General features: G+C 40.3%; 1 protein-coding gene across 1 annotated transcript in view; it reads right to left on the reverse strand.

The window, feature by feature from the left end:
- Positions 1-21,631, reverse strand: part of LOC139761663 (arginine-hydroxylase NDUFAF5, mitochondrial-like) — a 68,748-nt gene that overhangs the window by 39,197 nt on the left and 7,920 nt on the right. Inside the window, 4 exon segments of the mRNA XM_071685980.1 lie at positions 3,223-3,380; positions 4,952-5,056; positions 15,044-15,179; positions 21,177-21,304. Of these exon segments, the coding sequence (XP_071542081.1) occupies positions 3,223-3,380; positions 4,952-5,056; positions 15,044-15,179; positions 21,177-21,289 (512 nt within the window). The 5' untranslated portion in view covers positions 21,290-21,304.

Below are 21,631 nucleotides of genomic sequence, written 5' to 3' on the forward strand. Positions count from 1 at the left end.
CCACTAACACACTCATTCATCTGCTCCCAAAACACTTGCCTCTCATGATCTTTCTTCTCATGCCCAGATGCATATGCACCAATAATCACCCATCTCTCTCCATCAACTTTCAGTTTTACCCATATCAATCTAGAGTTTACTTTCTTACACTCTATCACATACTCCCACCACTCCTGTTTCAGGAATAGTGCTACTCCTTCCCTTGCTCTTTTCCTCTCACTAACCCCTGACTTTACTCCCAAGACATTCCCAAACCACTCTTCCCCTTTACCCTTGAGCTTCGTTTCACTTAGAGCCAAAACATCCAGGTTCCTTTCCTCAAACATACTACCTATCTCTCCTTTTTTCTCATTTTGGTTACATCCACACACATTTAGACACCCCAATATATATATATATACAGAGCATCAGATTGGGGAAGAGCAGTGTGGTTTCAGAAGTGGTAGATGATGTGTGGATCAGGTGTTTGCTTTGAAAAATGTATGTGAGAAATACTTAGAAAAGCAAATGGATTTGTATGTAGCATTTATGGATCTGGAAAAGGCATATGATAAGAGTTGATAGAGATGCTCTGTGGAAGGTATTAAGAATATATGGGGTGGGAGGTAAGTTATTAGAAGCAGTGAAAAGTTTTTATCAAGGCTGTAAGGCATGTGTACTTGTAGGAAGAGAGGAAAGTGACTGGTTCTCAGTGAATGTTCGTTTGCAGCAGGGGTACATGATGTCTCCATGGTTGTTTAATTTGTTTATGGATGGGGTTCTTAGGGAGGTGAATGCAAGAGTTTTGGAAAGAGGGGCAAGTATGCAGTCTGTTGTGGATAAGAGAGCTTGGAAAGTGAGTCAGTTAATGTTCGGTGATGATACAGCGCTGGTTGCTGATTCGGGTGAGAAACTGCAGAAGCTGGTGACTGAGTTTGGTAAAGTGTGTAAAAGGAGAAAGCTGAGAGTAAATGTGAATAAGAGCAAGGTTATTAGGTACAGTAGGGTTGAGGGACAAGTTAAGTGGGAGGTAAGTTTGAATGGAGAAAAACTGGAGGAAGTGAAGTGTTTTAGATATCTGGGAGTGGATTTGGCAGTGGATGGAACGATGGAAGCGGAAGTGAATCATAGGGTGGGGGAGGGGGCGAAAGTTCTGGGAGCATTGAAAAATGTGTGGAAGTCGAGAATGTTATCTTGGAAAGCAAAAATGGGTATGTTTGAAGGAATAGTGGTTCCAACAATGTTATATGGTTGCAAGGCATGGGCTATAGATAGAGTTGTGCAGAGGAGGGTGGATGTACTGGAAATGAGATGTTTGAGGACAATATGTGGTGTGAGGTGGTTTGATTCAGTAAGTAATGAAAGGGTAAGAGAGATGTGTGGTAATAAAAAGAGTGTGGGTGAGAGACCAGAAGAGGATGTTTTGAAATGGTTTGGTCACATGGAGAGAATGAGTTAGGAAAGATTGACAAAGAGGATATATGTGTCAGAAGTGGAGGGAATGATCAGAAGTGGGAGACCAAATTGGAGGTGGAAAGATGGAGTGAAAAAGATTTTGAATGATCGGGGCCTGAACATGCAGGAGGGTGAAAGGCGTGCAAGGAATAGAGTGAATTGGAATGATGTGGTATACTGGGGTCGACATGCTGTCAATGGATTGAACCATAGCATGTGAAGCATCTGGGGTAAACCATGGAAAGTTTTGTGGGGTCTGGATGTGGAAAGGGAGCTGTGGTTTCGGTGCATTATACATGACAGCTAGAGACTGAGTGTGAATGAATGTGGCCTTTGTTGTCTTTTCCTAGTGCTACCTCACACATATGGGGGGAGGAGGTTGTCATTTCATGTGTAGTGGGGTGGCGACGGGAATGAATAAGGGCAGACAGTATGAATTATGTACATATGTATATATGTATATGTCTGTGTGTGTATATATATATTATCCTTGGGGATAGGGGAGAAAGAATACTTCCCACATATTCTCTGCGTGTCATAGAAGGCGACTAAAAGGGGAGGTAGTGGGGGCTGGAAATCCTCCCATCTTGTTTTTAATTTTCCAAAAGGAGAAACAGAGAAGGGTCCAAGTGAGGATTTCCCTCAAAAGCTCAGTCCTCTGTTCTTAACGCTACCTTGCCAACGCGGGAGATGATGAATAGTATGAAAAAAAGTGTTTATATATGTATACGTTGAGATGTATAGGTATGCATATGTGCGTGTTTGGACGTGTATGTATGTACATGTGTATGTGGGTGGGTTGGGCCATTCTTTCATCTGTTTCCTTGCGCTACCTCACTAACGTGGGAGACAGCGACAAAGTATAAGAAATAAATAAATATATAATAATTATTATTTATTTATTTATTACTATTATTATTATTTATTTATTATTATTATACTGAATTGCTGTTTCCTGCATCAGTGAGGTAGTGCAAGGAAATACATATACATTTTCCCCATACATATTCGCTATTTCCTGCATTAGCGAGGAAGCATTCAAGAACAGATTACTGAGCCTTAGAGGGAAGACTCCTCACTTGGCACCATTCTCTATTCCTTCATTTGGAAAAGTAAAACTAGAGAGGAGGATTTCCAACTCCCCATTCCCACCCCTTTTAGTCGCCTTGAATTCAACGACACATAGGGAATATGTAGGAAGTATTCTTTCTCCCCTATCCCCGGGGATGTGGATATGGAGCTGTGGTTTCGGTGCATTATACATGACAGCTAGAGACTGAGTGTGAACGAATGTGGCCTTTGTTGTCTTTTCCTAGGGGAGAAAGAATACTTCCCAAGCATTCCTCACGTGTCGTAGAGGGCGACTAAAGGGGATGAGAGCGGGGGGGCTAGAAACCCTCCCCTCCTTGTATTTCAACTTTATAAAAAGGGGAAACAGATTATTAATATACTTATATATATTTTATTTTTCATTATACCTGATCACTGCCTCCTGCGTCAGTGAGACTGCACCAGGAAACAGACAAAGAATGGCCCATCCACTCATATACAGCCTTATCTTATTCTACATAATGTTTTCAGTTCCTTTTCATTCATATGATTATAACACTGTTTAATATGAAATCTAGTTATCTATACCTAAGCTTAAATCTTAATCAATATTGCCACTATTATGTTTATCAGCCTAAAGAGTTACATGGAAAGATACAGATGTGAATCACTGATATAAATAACATGGTTAACCTTTATATTGTTAAAAAACAGAATAAATTCCATATTTCAACTTACTTAAGATTTGAAATGACAAGATCCAGTTTTTTTGATTCAATTGGAAATTTTTGTTCTTCATCAATCAGTATTTTGGTGAATCCAATATTTTCAGGAGTCTGTGCAGCCTCTAACATGGCAGGAGAAAGATCACTCATATAAAGATGTGTTAATTCAGTCTGCAAAAAGAATCATTCTAAAAATAACAAGCTGTACTATTCCACCTCCAAAAATACACTGATTCAATGGGAGGGACTATTTTCTTTATCATTATTTTTACCCTTTTTCACCATATATCAAAATATCCAAAAAGGTAGTCTATGCTAGTTACTAGGCTTCTAAACATGCGAATTAACCTAAAACATACATGGGTACATATCCAGCATAATTTAGGTGTTATGAATTGACCCCAAATGTTTAAAAGTTCCTAACCCATGTAGCTGTCTTTTCTTTCTGCCTTACTAACACATGGATAACTGGCATTCTGTCTACAAATGTACAATCTTTCCTTGTCATACATAACGCCTGACAACACAACTCACACAGCTCGTTCTTCATAACTTTAGTTTTTCCTGTGGTGAGCATTATGCACTAGCCCTTCTCCTTTTAGCAAAGTGGTAGGAGCAGTACATAGAAGTAGTAGGTAGGATCAGCAAGGCTGGAGCATTAGATTAGAGTAGTTAGTAGGAGCATTAGGTAGAAGTATTCAGTACAAAAATTAAGTAAAAGCCTTAGCAAACACTGTGCTTGAGATGCCCTCTGCCTGTGGCCTGTTAAGGATGAGGCACTACATGCTAAGAGGCAGCACTGGAGCTCACTTGATATGGTGATTCTGTTGCCGTGGCCACCCCTTTGGGAGGACTTCCAGATGGAACAGGCATCAGAGATATAGACATATAGATGTAGATTCCAGATGTGAAGTTATAAGCAAAAGAAGAAAACTCTTGATCTACCTGTGCTAGAAACTGGAGGTCAAGGGAAAACATAAAATCCCCTTATAAAAAATTAAGACTTATGGCTATGATGATGTTATTATAAAATAGGGAGGAAAAAAAATGGAAGTCTTCTCTTCCTTTATTACCTTCCAAAAGAAGGAACAGGGACAGAGCTAATTAATGATTTTTTCCTTGAAGGCTCAGTTATCTGCAGTTAATGCTACTCATGTGGGAAACAGGACATGTGCATGAAAGAAGAGAACAGTTTCAAAACACCATTCCTTTTTCAGCACCCAATCGACAAGCTGTTCGCCATTTTCATTCATACCGATGAATGGTAAAGGGAAAGAATGGTTTGCAAGTCTGACAGGTAAAGTCTAGGGTTGGTGTAAGAGAGAGAGTAAAGGAGGAGATGGTACTTATGCTGAAGGAGGAGCTGTAGGAGTGTGCTAAAGGGTATAAGAACAGATATGAGTTCCAGACTCATGTCGGTGACAATGAAACTGGATTATAAGAGGTGGGAGACTGGCAGTGCTTATGCAACTTGTAAAAAGAGGAGTGACAAAAAGGTTAAGTCTTCTAGGAGGATCCAAGTGAGTGCAAAATTAATTCTGATTTTGGGAATTGCTGTAAGGACTGAGTATTAGTGGAGGGAGATTAGAATGCCAGGGTTAGTGATGGAGCAGTTCAGGGTATAACTGAAGGGAAATGGGATATCTGGATGTGAATGAAAAACATTACTACCCTGCCACACTTTTAAAAGTCAATAATGCTGCACAAGAAGTATCAAAGCAAACTTGGCAAAAGATACTTACACCTGTTATATTCTTAGCAACATATCCCCGGCCACAACCAAGATCAAGGCCAGTCTTCAAGTCACGCTTAATATCCAGGATACGATCTGATAATCGATAACCAACCTGGAGAATACTCAAAAACTAAACTTATTGCAAAAAGGTGCCTAAAAGTATGAAATATTAAATCCTTAAAGAGTAGAAAATACAACTAACATGAAATTCATTATAAACATTACTGAATATTTCCCTTATTGCAACTATGATGATTTAAATAAAGTTTAATGAAATAAAAGTAAGGGAACTTCTTTTTAAATATGACTATATGACTTTTCCTAAAGTCAAGATGTCAAGAAATCTTGGAACAGAAAGATTTTGCCAGACATTTATAAATGGAGATTAGTTAATTATCAGTTGAATATTTCTGGCCTGGAGAACAGGTAATCTTCAAATCAAGATAAGTTTAATGGAAGTCTCTACACACAAACAGCAATACTAAAAGTTAGATGATGACAAAACCTAGATTTGAGAACTTTCTTTCTGGCCTCAATCAAGCAACCCCTAAATGCAGTAAGGGTATATGCATTAAAATATTGTATTGATATGAATATGATGAAAAATTTTCATATCACTATAAATTGAGCATATAGTGTAGTAAATAAGTTTCTAAGTGTGGTATAATATGTACAGATAGTGGAAAGAGAGGTTCAGAATAGTGGAATGACTATTTTAGAAAGCTGATATTATATATATATATATATTTTTTTTTCTTTTTTGCTTTGTCGCTGTCTCCCGCGTTTGCGAGGTAGCGCAAGGAAACAGACGAAAGAAATGGCTCAACCCACCCCCATACACATGTATATACATACACGTCCACACACGCAAATATACATACCTACACAGCTTTCCATGGTTTACCCCAGACGCTTCACATGCCCTGATTCAATCCACTGACAGCACGTCAACCCCGGTATACCACATCGATCCAATTCACTCTATTCCTTGCCCTCCTTTCACCCTCCTGCATGTTCAGGCCCCGATCACACAAAATCTTTTTCACTCCATCTTTCCACCTCCAATTTCGTCTCCCACTTCTCCTCGTTCCCTCCACCTCCGACACATATATCCTCTTGGTCAATCTTTCCTCACTCATTTTCTCCATGTGCCCAAACCATTTCAAAACACCCTCTTCTGCTCTCTCAACCACGCTCTTTTTATTTCCACACATCTCTCTTACCCTTACGTTATTTACTCGATCAAACCACCTCACACCACACATTGTCCTCAAGCATCTCATTTCCAGCACATCCATCCTCCTGCGCACAACTCTATCCATAGCCCACGCCTCGCAACCATACAACATTGTTGGAACCACTATTCCTTCAAACATACCCATTTTTGCTTTCCGAGATAATGTTCTCGACTTCCATACATTTTTCAAGGCTCCCAGGATTTTCGCCCCCTCCCCAACCCTATGATCCACTTCCGCTTCCATGGTTCCATCCGCTGCCAGATCTACTCCCAGATACCTAAAACACTTTACTTCCTCCAGTTTTTCTCCATTCAAACTTACCTCCCAATTGACTTGACCCTCAACCCTACTGTACCTAATAACCTTGCTCTTATTCACATTTACTCTTAACTTTCTTCTTTCACACACTTTACCAAACTCAGTCACCAGCTTCTGCAGTTTCTCACATGAATCAGCCACCAGTGCTGTATCATCAGCGAACAACAACTGACTCACTTCCCAAGCTCTCTCATCCACAACAGACTTCATACTTGCCCCTCTTTCCAAAACTCTTGCATTCACCTCCCTAACAACCCCATCCATAAACAAATTAAACAACCATGGAGACATCACACAACCCTGCCGCAAACCTACATTCACTGAGAACCAATAACTTTCCTCTCTTCCTACACGTACACATGCCTTACATCCTCGATAAAAACTTTTCACTGCTTCTAACAACTTGCCTCCCACACCATATATTCTTAATACCTTCCATAGAGCATCTCTATCAACTCTATCATATGCCTTCTCCAGATCCATAAATGCTACATACAAATCCATTTGCTTTTCTAAGTATTTCTCACATACATTCTTCAAAGCAAACACCTGATCCACACATCCTCTACCACTACCACTGCATATATATTTATATATATATATATATATATATATATATATATATATATATATATATATATATATATATATATATATATATATTTTTTTTTTTTTTTTATACTTTGTCGCTGTCTCCCGCGTTTGCGAGGTAGCGCAAGGAAACAGACGAAAGAAATGGCCCAACCCCCCCCCATATACATGTATATACATACGTCCACACACGCAAATATACATACCTACACAGCTTTCCATGGTTTACCCCAGACGCTTCACATGCCTTGATTCAATCCACTGACAGCACGTCAACCCCGGTATACCACATCGCTCCAATTCACTCTATTCCTTGCCCTCCTTTCACCCTCCTGCATGTTCAGGCCCCGATCACACAAAATCTTTTTCACTCCATCTTTCCACCTCCAATTTGGTCTCCCTCTTCTCCTTGCTCCCTCCACCTCCGACACATATATCCTCTTGGTCAATCTTTCCTCACTCATCCTCTCCATGTGCCCAAACCACTTCAAAACACCCTCTTCTGCTCTCTCAACCACGCTCTTTTTATTTCCACACATCTCTCTTACCCTTACGTTACTCACTCGATCAAACCACCTCACACCACACATTGTCCTCAAACATCTCATTTCCAGCACATCCATCCTCCTGCGCACAACTCTATCCATAGCCCACGCCTCGCAACCATACAACATTGTTGGAACCACTATTCCTTCAAACATACCCATTTTTGCTTTCCGAGATAATGTTCTCGACTTCCACACATTCTTCAAGGCCCCCAGAATTTTCGCCCCCTCCCCCACCCTATGATCCACTTCCGCTTCCATGGTTCCATCCGCTGCCAGATCCACTCCCAGATATCCAAAACAGTTCACTTCCTCCAGTTTTTCTCCATTCAAACTCACCTCCCAATTGACTTGACCCTCAACCCTACTGTACCTAATAACCTTGCTCTTATTCACATTTACTCTTAACTTTCTTCTTCCACACACTTTACCAAACTCAGTCACCAGCTTCTGCAGTTTCTCACATGAATCTGCCACCAGCGCTGTATCATCAGCGAACAACAACTGACTCACTTCCCAAGCTCTCTCATCCCCAACAGACTTCATACTTGCCCCTCTTTCCAAAACTCTTGCATTTACCTCCCTAACAACCCCATCCATAAACAAATTAAACAACCATGGAGACATCACACACCCCTGCCGCAAACCTACATTCACTGAGAACCAATCACTTTCCTCTCTTCCTACACGTACACATGCCTTACATCCTCGATAAAAACTTTTCACTGCTTCTAACAACTTTCCTCCCACACCATATATTCTTAATACCTTCCACAGAGCATCTCTATCAACTCTATCATATGCCTTCTCCAGATCCATAAATGCTACATACAAATCCATTTGCTTTTCTAAGTATTTCTCACATACATTCTTCAAAGCAAACACCTGATCCACACATCCTCTACCACTTCTGAAACCACACTGCTCTTCCCCAATCTGATGCTCTGTACATGCCTTCACCCTCTCAATCAATACCCTCCCATATAATTTACCAGGAATACTCAACAAACTTATACCTCTGTAATTTAAGCATTCACTCTTATCCCCTTTGCCTTTGTACAATGGCACTATGCACGCATTCCGCCAATCCTCAGGCACCTCACCATGAGTCATACATACATTAAATAACCTTACCAACCAGTCAACAATACAGTCACCCCCTTTTTTAATAAATTCCACTGCAATACCATCCAAACCTGCTGCCTTGCCGGCTTTCATCTTCCGCAAAGCTTTCACTACCTCTTCTCTGTTTACCAAATCATTTTCCCTAACCCTCTCACTTTGCACACCACCTCGACCAAAACACCCTATATCTGCCACTCTATCATCAAACACATTCAACAAACCTTCAAAATACTCACTCCATCTCCTTCTCACATCACCACTACTTGTTATCACCTCCCCATTTGCGCCCTTCACTGGAGTTCCCATTTGCTCCTTTGTCTTACGCACTTTATTTACCTCCTTCCAGAACATCTTTTTATTCTCCCTAAAATTTAATGATACTCTCTCACCCCAACTCTCATTTGTCCTTTTTTTCACCTCTTGCACCTTTCTCTTGACCTCCCGTCTCTTTCTTTTATACATCTCCCACTCAATTGCATTTTTTCCCTGCAAAAATCGTCCAAATGCCTCTTTCATCTCTTTCACTAATACTCTTACTTCTTCATCCCACCACTCACTACCCTTTCTAATCAACCCACCTCCCACTCTTCTCATGCCACATCATGTTACATCAAGGAAGTCAGCACCACAAGTAAAGCATCCTCCTCGAAGGCTCAGAGTGGGGTGCCTAAATGTGTGTGGATGTAACCAAGATGTGAAGACCCTTACTGGAAAAACAATCACTCTTGAAGTAGAACCTTCAGACACAATTGAAAATGTGAAGGAAAATAGTGAAATTGGAGAAAAATGTAGCTTAGACATTGAAGCTTATTGATACAGTGGTTAAATTGATGAGAACTGCTATTGACGTTTGTGTAAATAAATTATACATTTTCCTTTTTTCCATAGCCAGAGGTTGAACCATTATGTGACATTCATTTTTTTTTCATTCATTTCAAGCTAGAAGTTTCAATTTTCTAAATTGTTTCTTACATTTTTCATATGTATATATATGTATGTGTGTGTGTGTATATGTGCGTATGTATGTGTATGTGAGTGTATGTGTATATGTATAAATATATGTATATTATCCCTGGGGATAGGGGTGAAAGAATACTTCCCACGTATTCCTTGCGTGTCGTAGAAAGCGACTAGAGGGGACGGGAGCGGGGGGCCAAAAATCCTCCCCTCCTTGTATTAACTTTCTAAAATGGGAAACAGATATATATATATATATATATATATATATATATATATATATATATATATATATATATATATATATATATGCATTCAAATCACCCATCACTATAACCCGGTCTCGTGCATCAAAATCACTAACACACTCATTCAGCTGCTCCCAAAACACTTGCCTCTCATGATCTTTCTTCTCATGCCCAGGTGCATATGCACCAATAATCACCCATCTCTCTCCATCAACTTTCAGTTTTACCCATATTAATCGAGAATTTACTTTCTTACATTCTATCACATACTCCCACAACTCCTGTTTCAGGAGTACTGCTACTCCTTCCCTTGCTCTTGTCCTCTCACTAACCCCTGACTTTACTCCCAAGACATTCCCAAACCACTCTTCCCCTTTACCCTTGAGCTTCGTTTCACTCAGAGCCAAAACATCCAGGTTCCTTTCCTCAAACATACTACCTATCTCTCCTTTTTTCACATCTTGGTTACATCCACACACATTTAGACACCCCAGTCTGAGCCTTCGAGGAGGATGAGCACTCCCCGCGTGGCTCCTTCTTCTGTTTCCCATTTTAGAAAGTTAAAAAATGCAAAGGTGAGTAATGTGGCAGTTGAGGGAATAATTGGTATACATGGGGTGTTCAGTGTTGTAAATGGAAATGGTGAAGAGCTTGTAGATTTATGTGCTGAAAAAGGACTGGTGATTGGGAATACCTGGTTTAAAAAGCGAGATATACATAAGTATACGTATGTAAGTAGGAGAGATGGCCAGAGAGCATTATTGGATTACGTGTTAATTGACAGGCTCGCGAAAGAGAGACTTTTGGATGTTAATGTGCTGAGAGGTGCAACTGGAGGGATGTCTGATCATTATCTTGTGGAGGCTAAGGTGAAGATTTGTATGGGTTTTCAGAAAAGAAGAGTGAATGTTGGGGTGAAGAGGGTGGTGAGAGTAAGTGAGCTTGGGAAGGAGACTTGTGTGAGGAAGTACCAGGAGAAACTGAGTACAGAATGGAAAAAGGTGAGAACAATGGAAGTAAGGGGAGTGGGGGAGGAATGGGATGTATTTAGGGAATCAGTGATGGATTGCGCAAAAGATGCTTGTGGCATGAGAAGAGTGGGAGGTGGGTTGATTAGAAAGGGTAGTGAGTGGTGGGATGAAGAAGTAAGATTATTAGTGAAAGAGAAGAGAGAGGCATTTGGATGATTTTTGCAGGGGAAAAAAATGCAATTGAGTGGGAGATGTATAAAAGAAAGAGACAGGAGGTCAAGAGAAAGGTGCAAGAGGTGAAAAAGAGGGCAAATGAGAGTTGGGGTGAGAGAGTATCATTAAATCTTAGGGAGAATAAAAAGATGTTCTGGAAGGAGGTAAATAAAGTGCGTAAGACAAGGGAGCAAATGGGAACTTCAGTGAAGGGCGCAAATGCGGAGGTGATAACAAGTAGTGGTGAGGTGAGAAGGAGATGGAGTGAGTATTTTGAAGGTTTGTTGAATGTGTTTGATGATAGTGGCAGATATAGGATGTTTTGGTCGAGGTGGTGTGCAAAGTGAGAGGGTTAGGGAAAATGATTTGGTAAACAGAGAAGAGGTAGTAAAAGCTTTGCGGAAGATGAAAGCCGGCAAGGCAGCAGGTTTGGATGGTATTGCAGTGGAATTTATTAAAAAAGGGGGTGACTGTATTATTGACTGGTTGGTAAGGTTATTTAATGTATGTTTGACTCATGGTGAGGTGCCTGAGGATTGGCAGAATGCGTGCAGTGACATTGTACAAAGGCAAAGGGGATAAGAGTGAGTGCTCAAATTACAGAGGTATAAGTTTGTTGAGTATTCCTGGTAAATTATATGGGAGGGTATTGATTGACAGGGTGAAGGCATGTACAGAGCATCAGATTGGGGAAGAGCAGTGTGGTTTCAGAAGTGGTAGAGGATGTGTGGATCAGGTGTTTGCTCTGAAGAATGTATGTGAGAAATACTTAGAAAAGCAAATGGATTTGTATGTAGCATTTATGGATCTGGAGAAGGCATATGATAGAGTTGATAGAGATGCTCTGTGGAAGGTATTAAGAATATATGGTGTGGGAGGCAAGTTGTTAGAAGCAGTGAAAAGTTTTTATCGAGGATGTAAGGCATGTGTACGTGTAGGAAGAGAGGAAAGTGATTGGTTCTCAGTGAATGTAGGTTTGCGGCAGGGGTGTGTGATGTCTCCATGGTTGTTTAATTTGTTTATGGATGGGGTTGTTAGGGAGGTAAATGCAAGAGTTTTGGAAAGAGGGGCAAGTATGAAGTCTGTTGGGGATGAGAGAGCTTGGGAAGTGAGTCAGTTGTTGTTCGCTGATGATACAGCGCTGGTGGCGGATTCATGTGAGAAACTGCAGAAGCTGGTGACGGAGTTTGGTAAAGTGTGTGGAAGAAGAAAGTTAAGAGTAAATGTGAATAAGAGCAAGGTTATTAGGTACAGTAGGGTTGAGGGTCAAGTCAATTGGGAGGTGAGTTTGAATGGTGAAAAACTGGAGGAAGTGAAGTGTTTTAGATATCTGGGAGTGGATCTGTCAGCGGATGGAACCATGGAAGCGGAAGTGGATCATAGGGTGGGGGAGGGGGCGAAAATTTTGGGAGCCTTGAAAAATGTGTGGAAGTCGAGAACATTATCCCGGAAAGCAAAAATGGGTATGTTTGAAGGAATAGTAGTTCCAACAATGTTGTATGGTTGCGAGGCGTGGGCTATGGATAAAGTTGTGCGCAGGAGGATGGATGTGCTGGAAATGAGATGTTTGAGGACAATGTGTGGTGTGAGGTGGTTTGATCGAGTAAGTAACGTAAGGGTAAGAGAGATGTGTGGAAATAAAAAGAGCGTGGTTGAGAGAGCAGAAGAGGGTGTTTTGAAATGGTTTGGGCACATGGAGAGAATGAGTGAGGAAAGATTGACCAAGAGGATATATGTGTCGGAGGTGGAGGGAACGAGGAGAAGAGGGAGACCAAATTGGAGGTGGAAAGATGGAGTGAAATGGATTTTGTGTGATCGGGGCCTGAACATGCAGGAGGGTGAAAGGAGGGCAAGGAATAGAGTGAATTGGAGCGATGTGGTATACAGGGGTTGACGTGCTGTCAGTGGATTGAATCAAGGCATGTGAAGCGTCCGGGGTAAACCATGGAAAGCTGTGTAGGTATGTATATTTGAGTGTGTGGACGTGTGTATGTACATGTGTATGGGGGGGTTGGGCCATTTCTTTCGTCTGTTTCCTTGCGCTACCTCGCAAACGCGGGAGACAGTGACAAAGTATATAAAAAAAAAAAAAAAAATATATATATATATATATATATATATATATATATATATATATATATATATATATATATATATATATATTATCCCTGGGGATAGGGGAGAAAGAATACTTCCCACGTATTCCCTGCGTGTCGTAGAAGGCGACTAAAAGGGAAGGGAGCGGGGGGCTGGAAATCCTCCCCTCGTTTTTTTTTGTTTGTTTTCCAAAGAAGGAACAGAGAAGGGGGCCAAATGAGGATATTCCCTCAAAGACCCAGTCCTCTTTTCTTAACGCTACCTCGCTAACACGGGAAATGGCGAATAGCATGAAAAAAAAAAAATATATATATATATATATATATATATATATATATATATTATCACACTTTGTCGCTGTCTCCCGAGTTAGCGAGGTAGTGCAAGGAAATAGACGAAAGAAAGGCCCAACCCACCCACATACACATGTATATACATACATGTCCACACACGCAAATATACATACATATACATCTCAACTATATATATATACACACACAGAAATAAACATATATACACTTGTACATAATTCATAGTCTGCCCTTATTCATTCCCGTTTCCACCCTGCCACACATGAAATGACAACCCCCTCCCCCTGCATGTGTACAAGGTAGTGCTAAGAAAAGACAACAAAGGCCACATTCATTCACACTCAGTCTCCAGCTGTCATGTATAATGCACCGAAACCACAGCTCCCTTTCCACATCCAGGCCCCACAAAACTTTCCATGCTTTACCCCAGACGCTTCACATGCCCTGGTTCAATCCATTGACAGCACGTCGACCCTGGTATACCACATCATTCCAATTCACTCTATTCCTTGCATGCCTTTCACCCTCCTGCATGTTCAGGCCCTGATCACTTAAAATCTTTTTCACCCCATCTTTCCACCTCCAATTTGGTCTCCCACTTCTCCTCGTTACCTCCACCTCTGACACACATATATCCTCTTTTGTCAATCTTTCCTCACTCATTCTCTCCATGTGACCAAACCACTTCAAAACACCCTCTTCTGCTATCTCTACCACACTCCTTTTATTACCACACATCTCTCTTACCCTTTCATTACTTACTCGATCAAACCACCCCACACCACATATTGTCCTCAAACATCTCATTTCCAGCACATCCACCCTCCTCCGCACAACTGTATAATCATTATTATTATCATCCCAATGGATAGGGGAGAAAGAATACTATGCATGTACCTCCTATGTGTAAAAGATAACTAAAAGGGCAGAAGGAGGCTATTAACCCTTCTATATAAGTTTCAAAAATAATAATTATTATTCATTTGCTGTTAACCATTCTAAATAGCTGTTTCAAAAACAATAATTATTATTATCACTATCATTACTTTCACTATGAGAGGATGAGTGAAGATAAATGACTAAGTGTATGGTATGGTATGGGGGAGGGCTAAAGATGAGGGGGAGACCAAAAATAAGTTGGTAGGATGGAGAGAAAGATGCTTTGAGTTATTGGGGCCTGATATGCAGGAAGGTGGAAGATATATAAAGAAAAGAGAGCATAGTGGAGTGATGTGATATACAAGGGTCAACATGCAGTCAAAGGGCTGAACCAGGTCATGGAGAGTGGTAAACCTCAGAAAAGTGTTTGGAGCTTGACTGAGGACAGGGGACTCTGCTTTCAGTGAATCATGTTTGAAAATTAGTGGTTGTGAGCAAAGAGGGCCATTCTTTGTTCTGGCCCTGGTGCTGACTCAAACTGCAGGAAATAGTGAATAAGCATAAGTTTTTTTTAGTGTAGCCAACATTTGAGAAATCAATTCCTACCTCATCTTTAAGATAATCATAAACAGCAACATCAGGATTTCTAGCTGCCCTTTCCCTCTGCAACAACTTGCTGTGGCGATCAAAAACATTTGCAACATTTCTTTGTTGCAGACCAAGACATTTTGAAGTATGAATCCTGCAGAATATCACATAATATATAGAAACAATGAATTAAGACCTATGGAAATTTTTTGAATAAACAATTAACTTTATGATAATACAGGAACCCTTCTAAAATCCTTTTAAGGGAATAAAGCTGCTTACAAATGTTTTTCAATCACCATGCAAACAAAATATCTTGACTAATAATCTTTGGATGTGTTTATTACATAAAAAATCAAATATAATGAAAACCCTGGCATAAAGCCTTGCAAATCACCTCTGTATGCAGTATGACAGAAAATACTACAAAACAGTGCAAAAAGAAACTAAAACCATCTTAGAATGTAACTGGTCCCAGTTAGTGGTGGAGGAGTGGTAAAAACATTTACATAGTAAATCTCCAGATATTTTATCCACTTTTTCAACATCACTGTCCCTACTGTTCACTCCGAGGGAGTTTGTATTACTTGTCCTAACACTTTTACTGCATCTGTAATACAATTTCAACTTCAAGAGTTTTAAATAAGTTGTAAAACTTGAGTAAGACAGCACAAGAAGTGGTCACTAGGGGTAGCAAATTATGATGAGCTTTTTTCATGTATATGTTTCATGGTTATTATGGCAACTCCACTACTTATCTATCTATATCTCTAATCTCTAAAGATGTTCTGGAAGGAGGTAAATAGGGTGCGTAAGACAAGGGAGCAAATGGGAACTTCAGTGAAGGGCGTAAATGGGGAGGTGATAACAAGTAGCGGTGATGTGAGAAGGAGATGGAATGAGTATTTTGAAGGTTTGTTGAATGTGTCTGATGACAGAGTGGCAGATATAGGGTGTTTTGGTCGAGGTGGTGTGCAAAGTGAGAGGGTTAGGGAAAATGATTTGGTAAACAGAGAAGAGGTAGTAAAAGCTTTGCGGAAGATGAAAGCCGGCAAGGCAGCAGGTTTGGATGGTATTGCAGTGGAATTTATTAAAAAAGGGGGTGACTGTATTGTTGACTGGTTGGTAAGGTTATTTAATGTATGTATGACTCATGGTGAGGTGCCTGAGGATTGGCGGAATGCGTGCATAGTGCCATTGTACAAAGGCAAAGGGGATAAGAGTGAGTGCTCAAATTACAGAGGTATAAGTTTGTTGAGTATTCCTGGTAAATTATATGGGAGGGTATTGATTGAGAGGGTGAAGGCATGTACAGAGCATCAGATTGGGGAAGAGCAGTGCGGTTTCAGAAGTGGTAGAGGATGTGTGGATCAGGTGTTTGCTTTGAAGAATGTATGTGAGAAATACTTAGAAAAGCAAATGGATTTGTATGTAGCATTTATGGATCTGGAGAAGGCATATGATAGAGTTGATAGAGATGCTCTGTGGAAGGTATTAAGAATATATGGTGTGGGAGGCAAGTTGTTAGAAGCAGTGAAAAGTTTTTATCGAGGATGTAAGGCATGTGTACGTGTAGGAAGAGAGGAAAGTGATTGGTTCTCAGTGAATGTAGGTTTGCGGCAGGGGTGTGTGATGTCTCCATGGTTGTTTAATTTGTTTATGGATGGGGTTGTAAGGGAGGTAAATGCAAGAGTCCTGGAAAGAGGGGCAAGCATGAAGTCTGTTGGGGATGAGAGAGCTTGGGAAGTGAGTCAGTTGTTGTTCGCTGATGATACAGCGCTGGTGGCTGATTCATGTGAGAAACTGCAGAAGCTGGTGACTGAGTTTGGTAAAGTGTGTGGAAGAAGAAAGTTGAGAGTAAATGTGAATAAGAGCAAGGTTATTAGGTACAGTAGGGGTGAGGGTCAAGTCAATTGGGAGGTGAGTTTGAATGGAGAAAAACTGGAGGAAGTGAAGTGTTTTAGATATCTGGGAGTGGATCTGTCAGCGGATGGAACCATGGAAGCGGAAGTGGATCATAGGGTGGGGGAGGGGGCGAAAATTTTGGGAGCCTTGAAAAATGTGTGGAAGTCGAGAACATTATCTCGGAAAGCAAAAATGGGTATGTTTGAGGGAATAGTGGTTCCAACAATGTTGTATGGTTGCGAGGCGTGGGCTATGGATAGAGATGTGCGCAGGAGGATGGATGTGCTGGAAATGAGATGTTTGAGGACAATGTGTGGTGTGAGGTGGTTTGATCGAGTAAGTAACGTAAGGGTAAGAGAGATGTGTGGAAATAAAAAGAGCGTGGTTGAGAGAGCAGAAGAGGGTGTTTTGAAATGGTTTGGGCACATGGAGAGAATGAGTGAGGAGAGATTGACCAAGAGGATATATGTGTCGGAGGTGGAGGGAACGAGGAGAAGAGGGAGACCAAATTGGAGGTGGAAAGATGGAGTGAAAAAGATTTTGTGTGATCGGGGCCTGAACATGCAGGAGGGTGAAAGGAGGGCAAGAAATAGAGTGAATTGGAGTCATGTGGTATACAGGGGTTGACGTGCTGTCAGTGGATTGAAGCAAGGCATGTGAAGCGTCTGGGGTAAACCATGGAAAGCTGTGTAGGTATGTATATTTGCGTGTGTGGACGTGTGTATGTACATGTGTATGGGGGGGGGGGGGTTGGGCCATTTCTTTCGTCTGTTTCCTTGCGCTACCTCGCAAACGCGGGAGACAGCGACAAAGTATAAAAAAAAAAAAAAAAATCTCTAATGCCTGTTCCAAATGGAATTCCCTTAAGGGGGTGGCCATGGCAATAAGGTCTCCATAATTAGTGAACTTCAGTGCCACTTCTTAGCCTTTAGTGCCTCACCCTTAACAGGCCACTGGCAGAGGGTAACTCTAGCGTAGTGTTTGCAGAGGCTTCTACTGACTACTTCATCCTATTGTGCCAAGTTCAGGTACCAGTTGGAAATGGTTGAGAAGTTGCCATCAACTTGCACAAGATATGAGACTGATGGTTATTTCATTATATCCATAGGAAATAAGTAAGGTTGTTGGATAAGACTGGAAATGAAGAAACCACTGAAATAAGTAAATTACTTGGATAAGACAGAAATGACAAATAGAAAAAAAAAAAAAACGAAAGTTTATTACCTGTTGTGTGCTAGTCCATCATAGTATTGCAGTGAAAATGTTATTCCAAGAAAATATATTGCATCAATTCTAAGAAAATACATTGCATCAACACTAGAAAGAACACTTCTAAGTTGTATTAACAAGAGTAACTGAGGCTACAAAACTTGCTACCCTTGATTTTGGTGTCAATAAATCTTACTCAAACAAAATGAAAATGTTACTTAAGAAAATAAACTACCTCTGACCTTATCTAACTAGATTGTGTTGTGCTGGTTTGGTTACAACTCAAATGTACAAGCACAATAACTCGAGTAAACTTTGTGGTATTCCCAGGCTTTACTAAAGAATGCAGTTACATTATACAAAAGTACAGAAAAGGATATACAGGTACAACATCACAATTCCAGATATTCTTAGATATCTTGAAAAGTTTGTCAAGATTTTGACAATGTAATTCATTTTATGCATCACCTTGTTCCTGTTCATTTTATGAGTACTGTGATATTGTGCTTATACCTAGTACTGTATACAAAAAAAAAAAGAGCCACATAATGTGATACTGGTATGATGTCTCCCACCAAACTTGCTATATGCACAGCAATCCAGATTTTTTTTTTACTGTAATTGTTAACCTTCAAGCTGCTCCTATCATCAGATATTCCTGTAGAGGAGGTCTCCCATAATCATGAGACAATTTAACTTTTCCACCTCTCTTTAAATATCTTGATGACTCATTGTGCCATTAGTACTCTAAAGAGATCTCTTCAGCCAACAGGAAGAAACTGGAAAAAATTCTGTTATCCTCAGTACTTGTGCAAATATGATTATAGTTGCTTGTCTATTAATCTGCAGGTTGAGCATACATGGTGACCCTGTGGAAAATATGTACTGTAGATCCTTGCTGTGGTTTCGGTGCATTATGTATGACAGCTAGAGACTGAGTGTGACAGAATGTGGCTCCTAGCACTAATTCACATGCACATGGGGGGAGGGAGGTGCCATTTGATGTGTGGCTGGGTGGCAATGGGAATGGATGAAGGCAGCAAGTATATGTACATGTATATATATGTATATGTCTGTGTATGTATACATTGAAATATATTTATTTATTTATTTTGCTTTGTCGCTGTCTCCCGCGTTTGCGAGGTAGCGCAAGGAAACAGACGAAAGAAATGGCCCAACCCACCCCCATACACATGTATATACATACACGTCCACACACACAAATATACATACCTATACATCTCAATGTACACATATATATACACAAACAGACACATACACATATACCCATGCACACAATTCACACTGTCTGCCTTTATTCATTCCCATCGCCACCTCGCCACACATGGAATACCATCCCCCTCCCCCCTCATGCGTGCGAGGTAGCGCTAGGAAAAGATAACAAAGGCCCCATTCGTTCACACTCAGTCTCTAGCTGTCATGCAATAATGCCCGAAACCACAGCTCCCTTTCCACATCCAGGCCCCACACAACTTTCCATGGTTTACCCCAGACGCTTCACATGCCCTGATTCAATCCACTGACAGCACGTCAACCCCAGTATACCACATCGATCCAATTCACTCTATTCCTTGCCCGCCTTTCACCTTCCTGCATGTTCAGGCCCCGATCACCCAAAATCTTTTTCACTCCATCTTTCCACCTCCAATTTGGTCTCCCACTTCTCCTCGTTCCCTCCACCTCCGACACATATATCCTCTTGGTCAATCTTTCCTCACTCATTCTCTCCATGTGCCCAAACCATTTCAAAACACCCTCTTCTGCTCTCTCAACCACACTCTTTTTATTTCCACACATCTCTCTTACCCTTACAATACTTACTTGATCAAACCACCTCACACCACACATTGTCCTCAAACATCTCATTTCCAGCACATCCACCCTCCTGCGCACAATATAGGTATGTATATGTGTGTGTGTGGGCGTTTATGTATATACATGAGTATGTGGGTGGGTGGGCTGGGCCATTCTTTCGTCTATTTCCTTGTGCTACCTCGCTAACGCAGGAGACAGTAATAAAGTATAATAAAAAAAAATAGATCCTTAGATGAAAAAGATAAGGAGGGTAACATGAGAAATGTGAAGAAATGAATGACTTTGAGAGTGATTTTAACAGTATTGTGCAAGAACAGGGAGGCCACAATGGAAGGCTTACCGTAATACCCTTTACTTGGTCTTTCTTCATACAGATGAAATTTGTAACAACTGCACCTTTATTTTTCTTTTTGTAATCCTTGGGTGATGGATGGGTTTAGTTATAGAGAAAAATAAAGAGCAAGGATATTTCAAGAGGAAAAAAAAAAAAAAACACAGGTGCCTGTCACTCCCTCAGATTTATTATTTGTGGTTGCAGTTCAATCATTCTAATTATATGTATGCTTATCACCACCAGTGCTATGCTTTGTGTGAAGCAAGAGTAGAATGTGAAACCAAGTTCAAGAAAGAAACAAAGCCCTCAGTATACTCCTCACATCTGCCAACCCTTCTCCTTATCACACAACAATTTCATTGTGTCCAATGAAATTTTTAAAATATATTCATATTATTTACCATCACTGCTGTGTCTGTGTATAAGGAATGAAATCAACTTCCATAGCAACAAAGGAAAAACATCTGCTAACTGCTAACTCAGTAGTACAAAAGACCAACACAGGTATTTACATATCTTTTTTACTGTGTCATAAACACCTTGATCTGCTCTTAACTCAGCAGTACAGAAGGCCAACACAAGTATTTACATATCTTTTTGAGCATTTTTTCTTACTTTCAAGTGCTAATTTATTACTTCATAAAGGACTTTTTTTTTTGCACATACAGGGATGAATGATGGATATATTATTAAAGTTTAATGATTAAATACATTCAGAAATCCAGAAAAAAAGAAAATATCCTGCAATGTCTAAGTCCCAAGCTTTCCATAGTTTTGATGTTGTACCTGTATCTTCTTTGAAAATGTTAATTATCAATACATTAATTGTAAGTAATATGTACAACTTCAAATATTAATGCTATTTACCATTGAGCAGGTGAAGCAAACAAACCCCATCCAAATAACCTTTGGCTCCAACATGCACAACCATGGTTGGATACCAAACGTTGTGCTGTACGATGTACCAAATGCTGAGACATTCTAGCTATTTAGCTCTGTGGAAGATATAGTAATATTCTTAAATGAATGACAAAATTGCACCTTAACAAAAGCACTAAACACAAAAATCTTTACAGTCTAAACATGTAATACATATACTCAAGTGTTTTCCTGAACAATTCAGTTGTAAAATTTAGTGAAAACTCACTTGATTAGGAATTAGAACAGGCAGCATGTAATTCCATACTTCATAAGTAATTCAGATCAACATATTTTCAGTCTTGTACAATGCTAGCAAGCAATCATCTGTAGATGGTGGTGAATCTTCTATCCAACAGTGTTTAGAGCCACTATCTTTGGCTAATTATGATTCTTCTAACCAA

The sequence above is a fragment of the Panulirus ornatus genome, chromosome 41 (genome assembly GCF_036320965.1).
Source record: "Panulirus ornatus isolate Po-2019 chromosome 41, ASM3632096v1, whole genome shotgun sequence".
In the NCBI taxonomy this organism is placed as follows: Eukaryota; Metazoa; Arthropoda; class Malacostraca; order Decapoda; family Palinuridae; genus Panulirus; species Panulirus ornatus.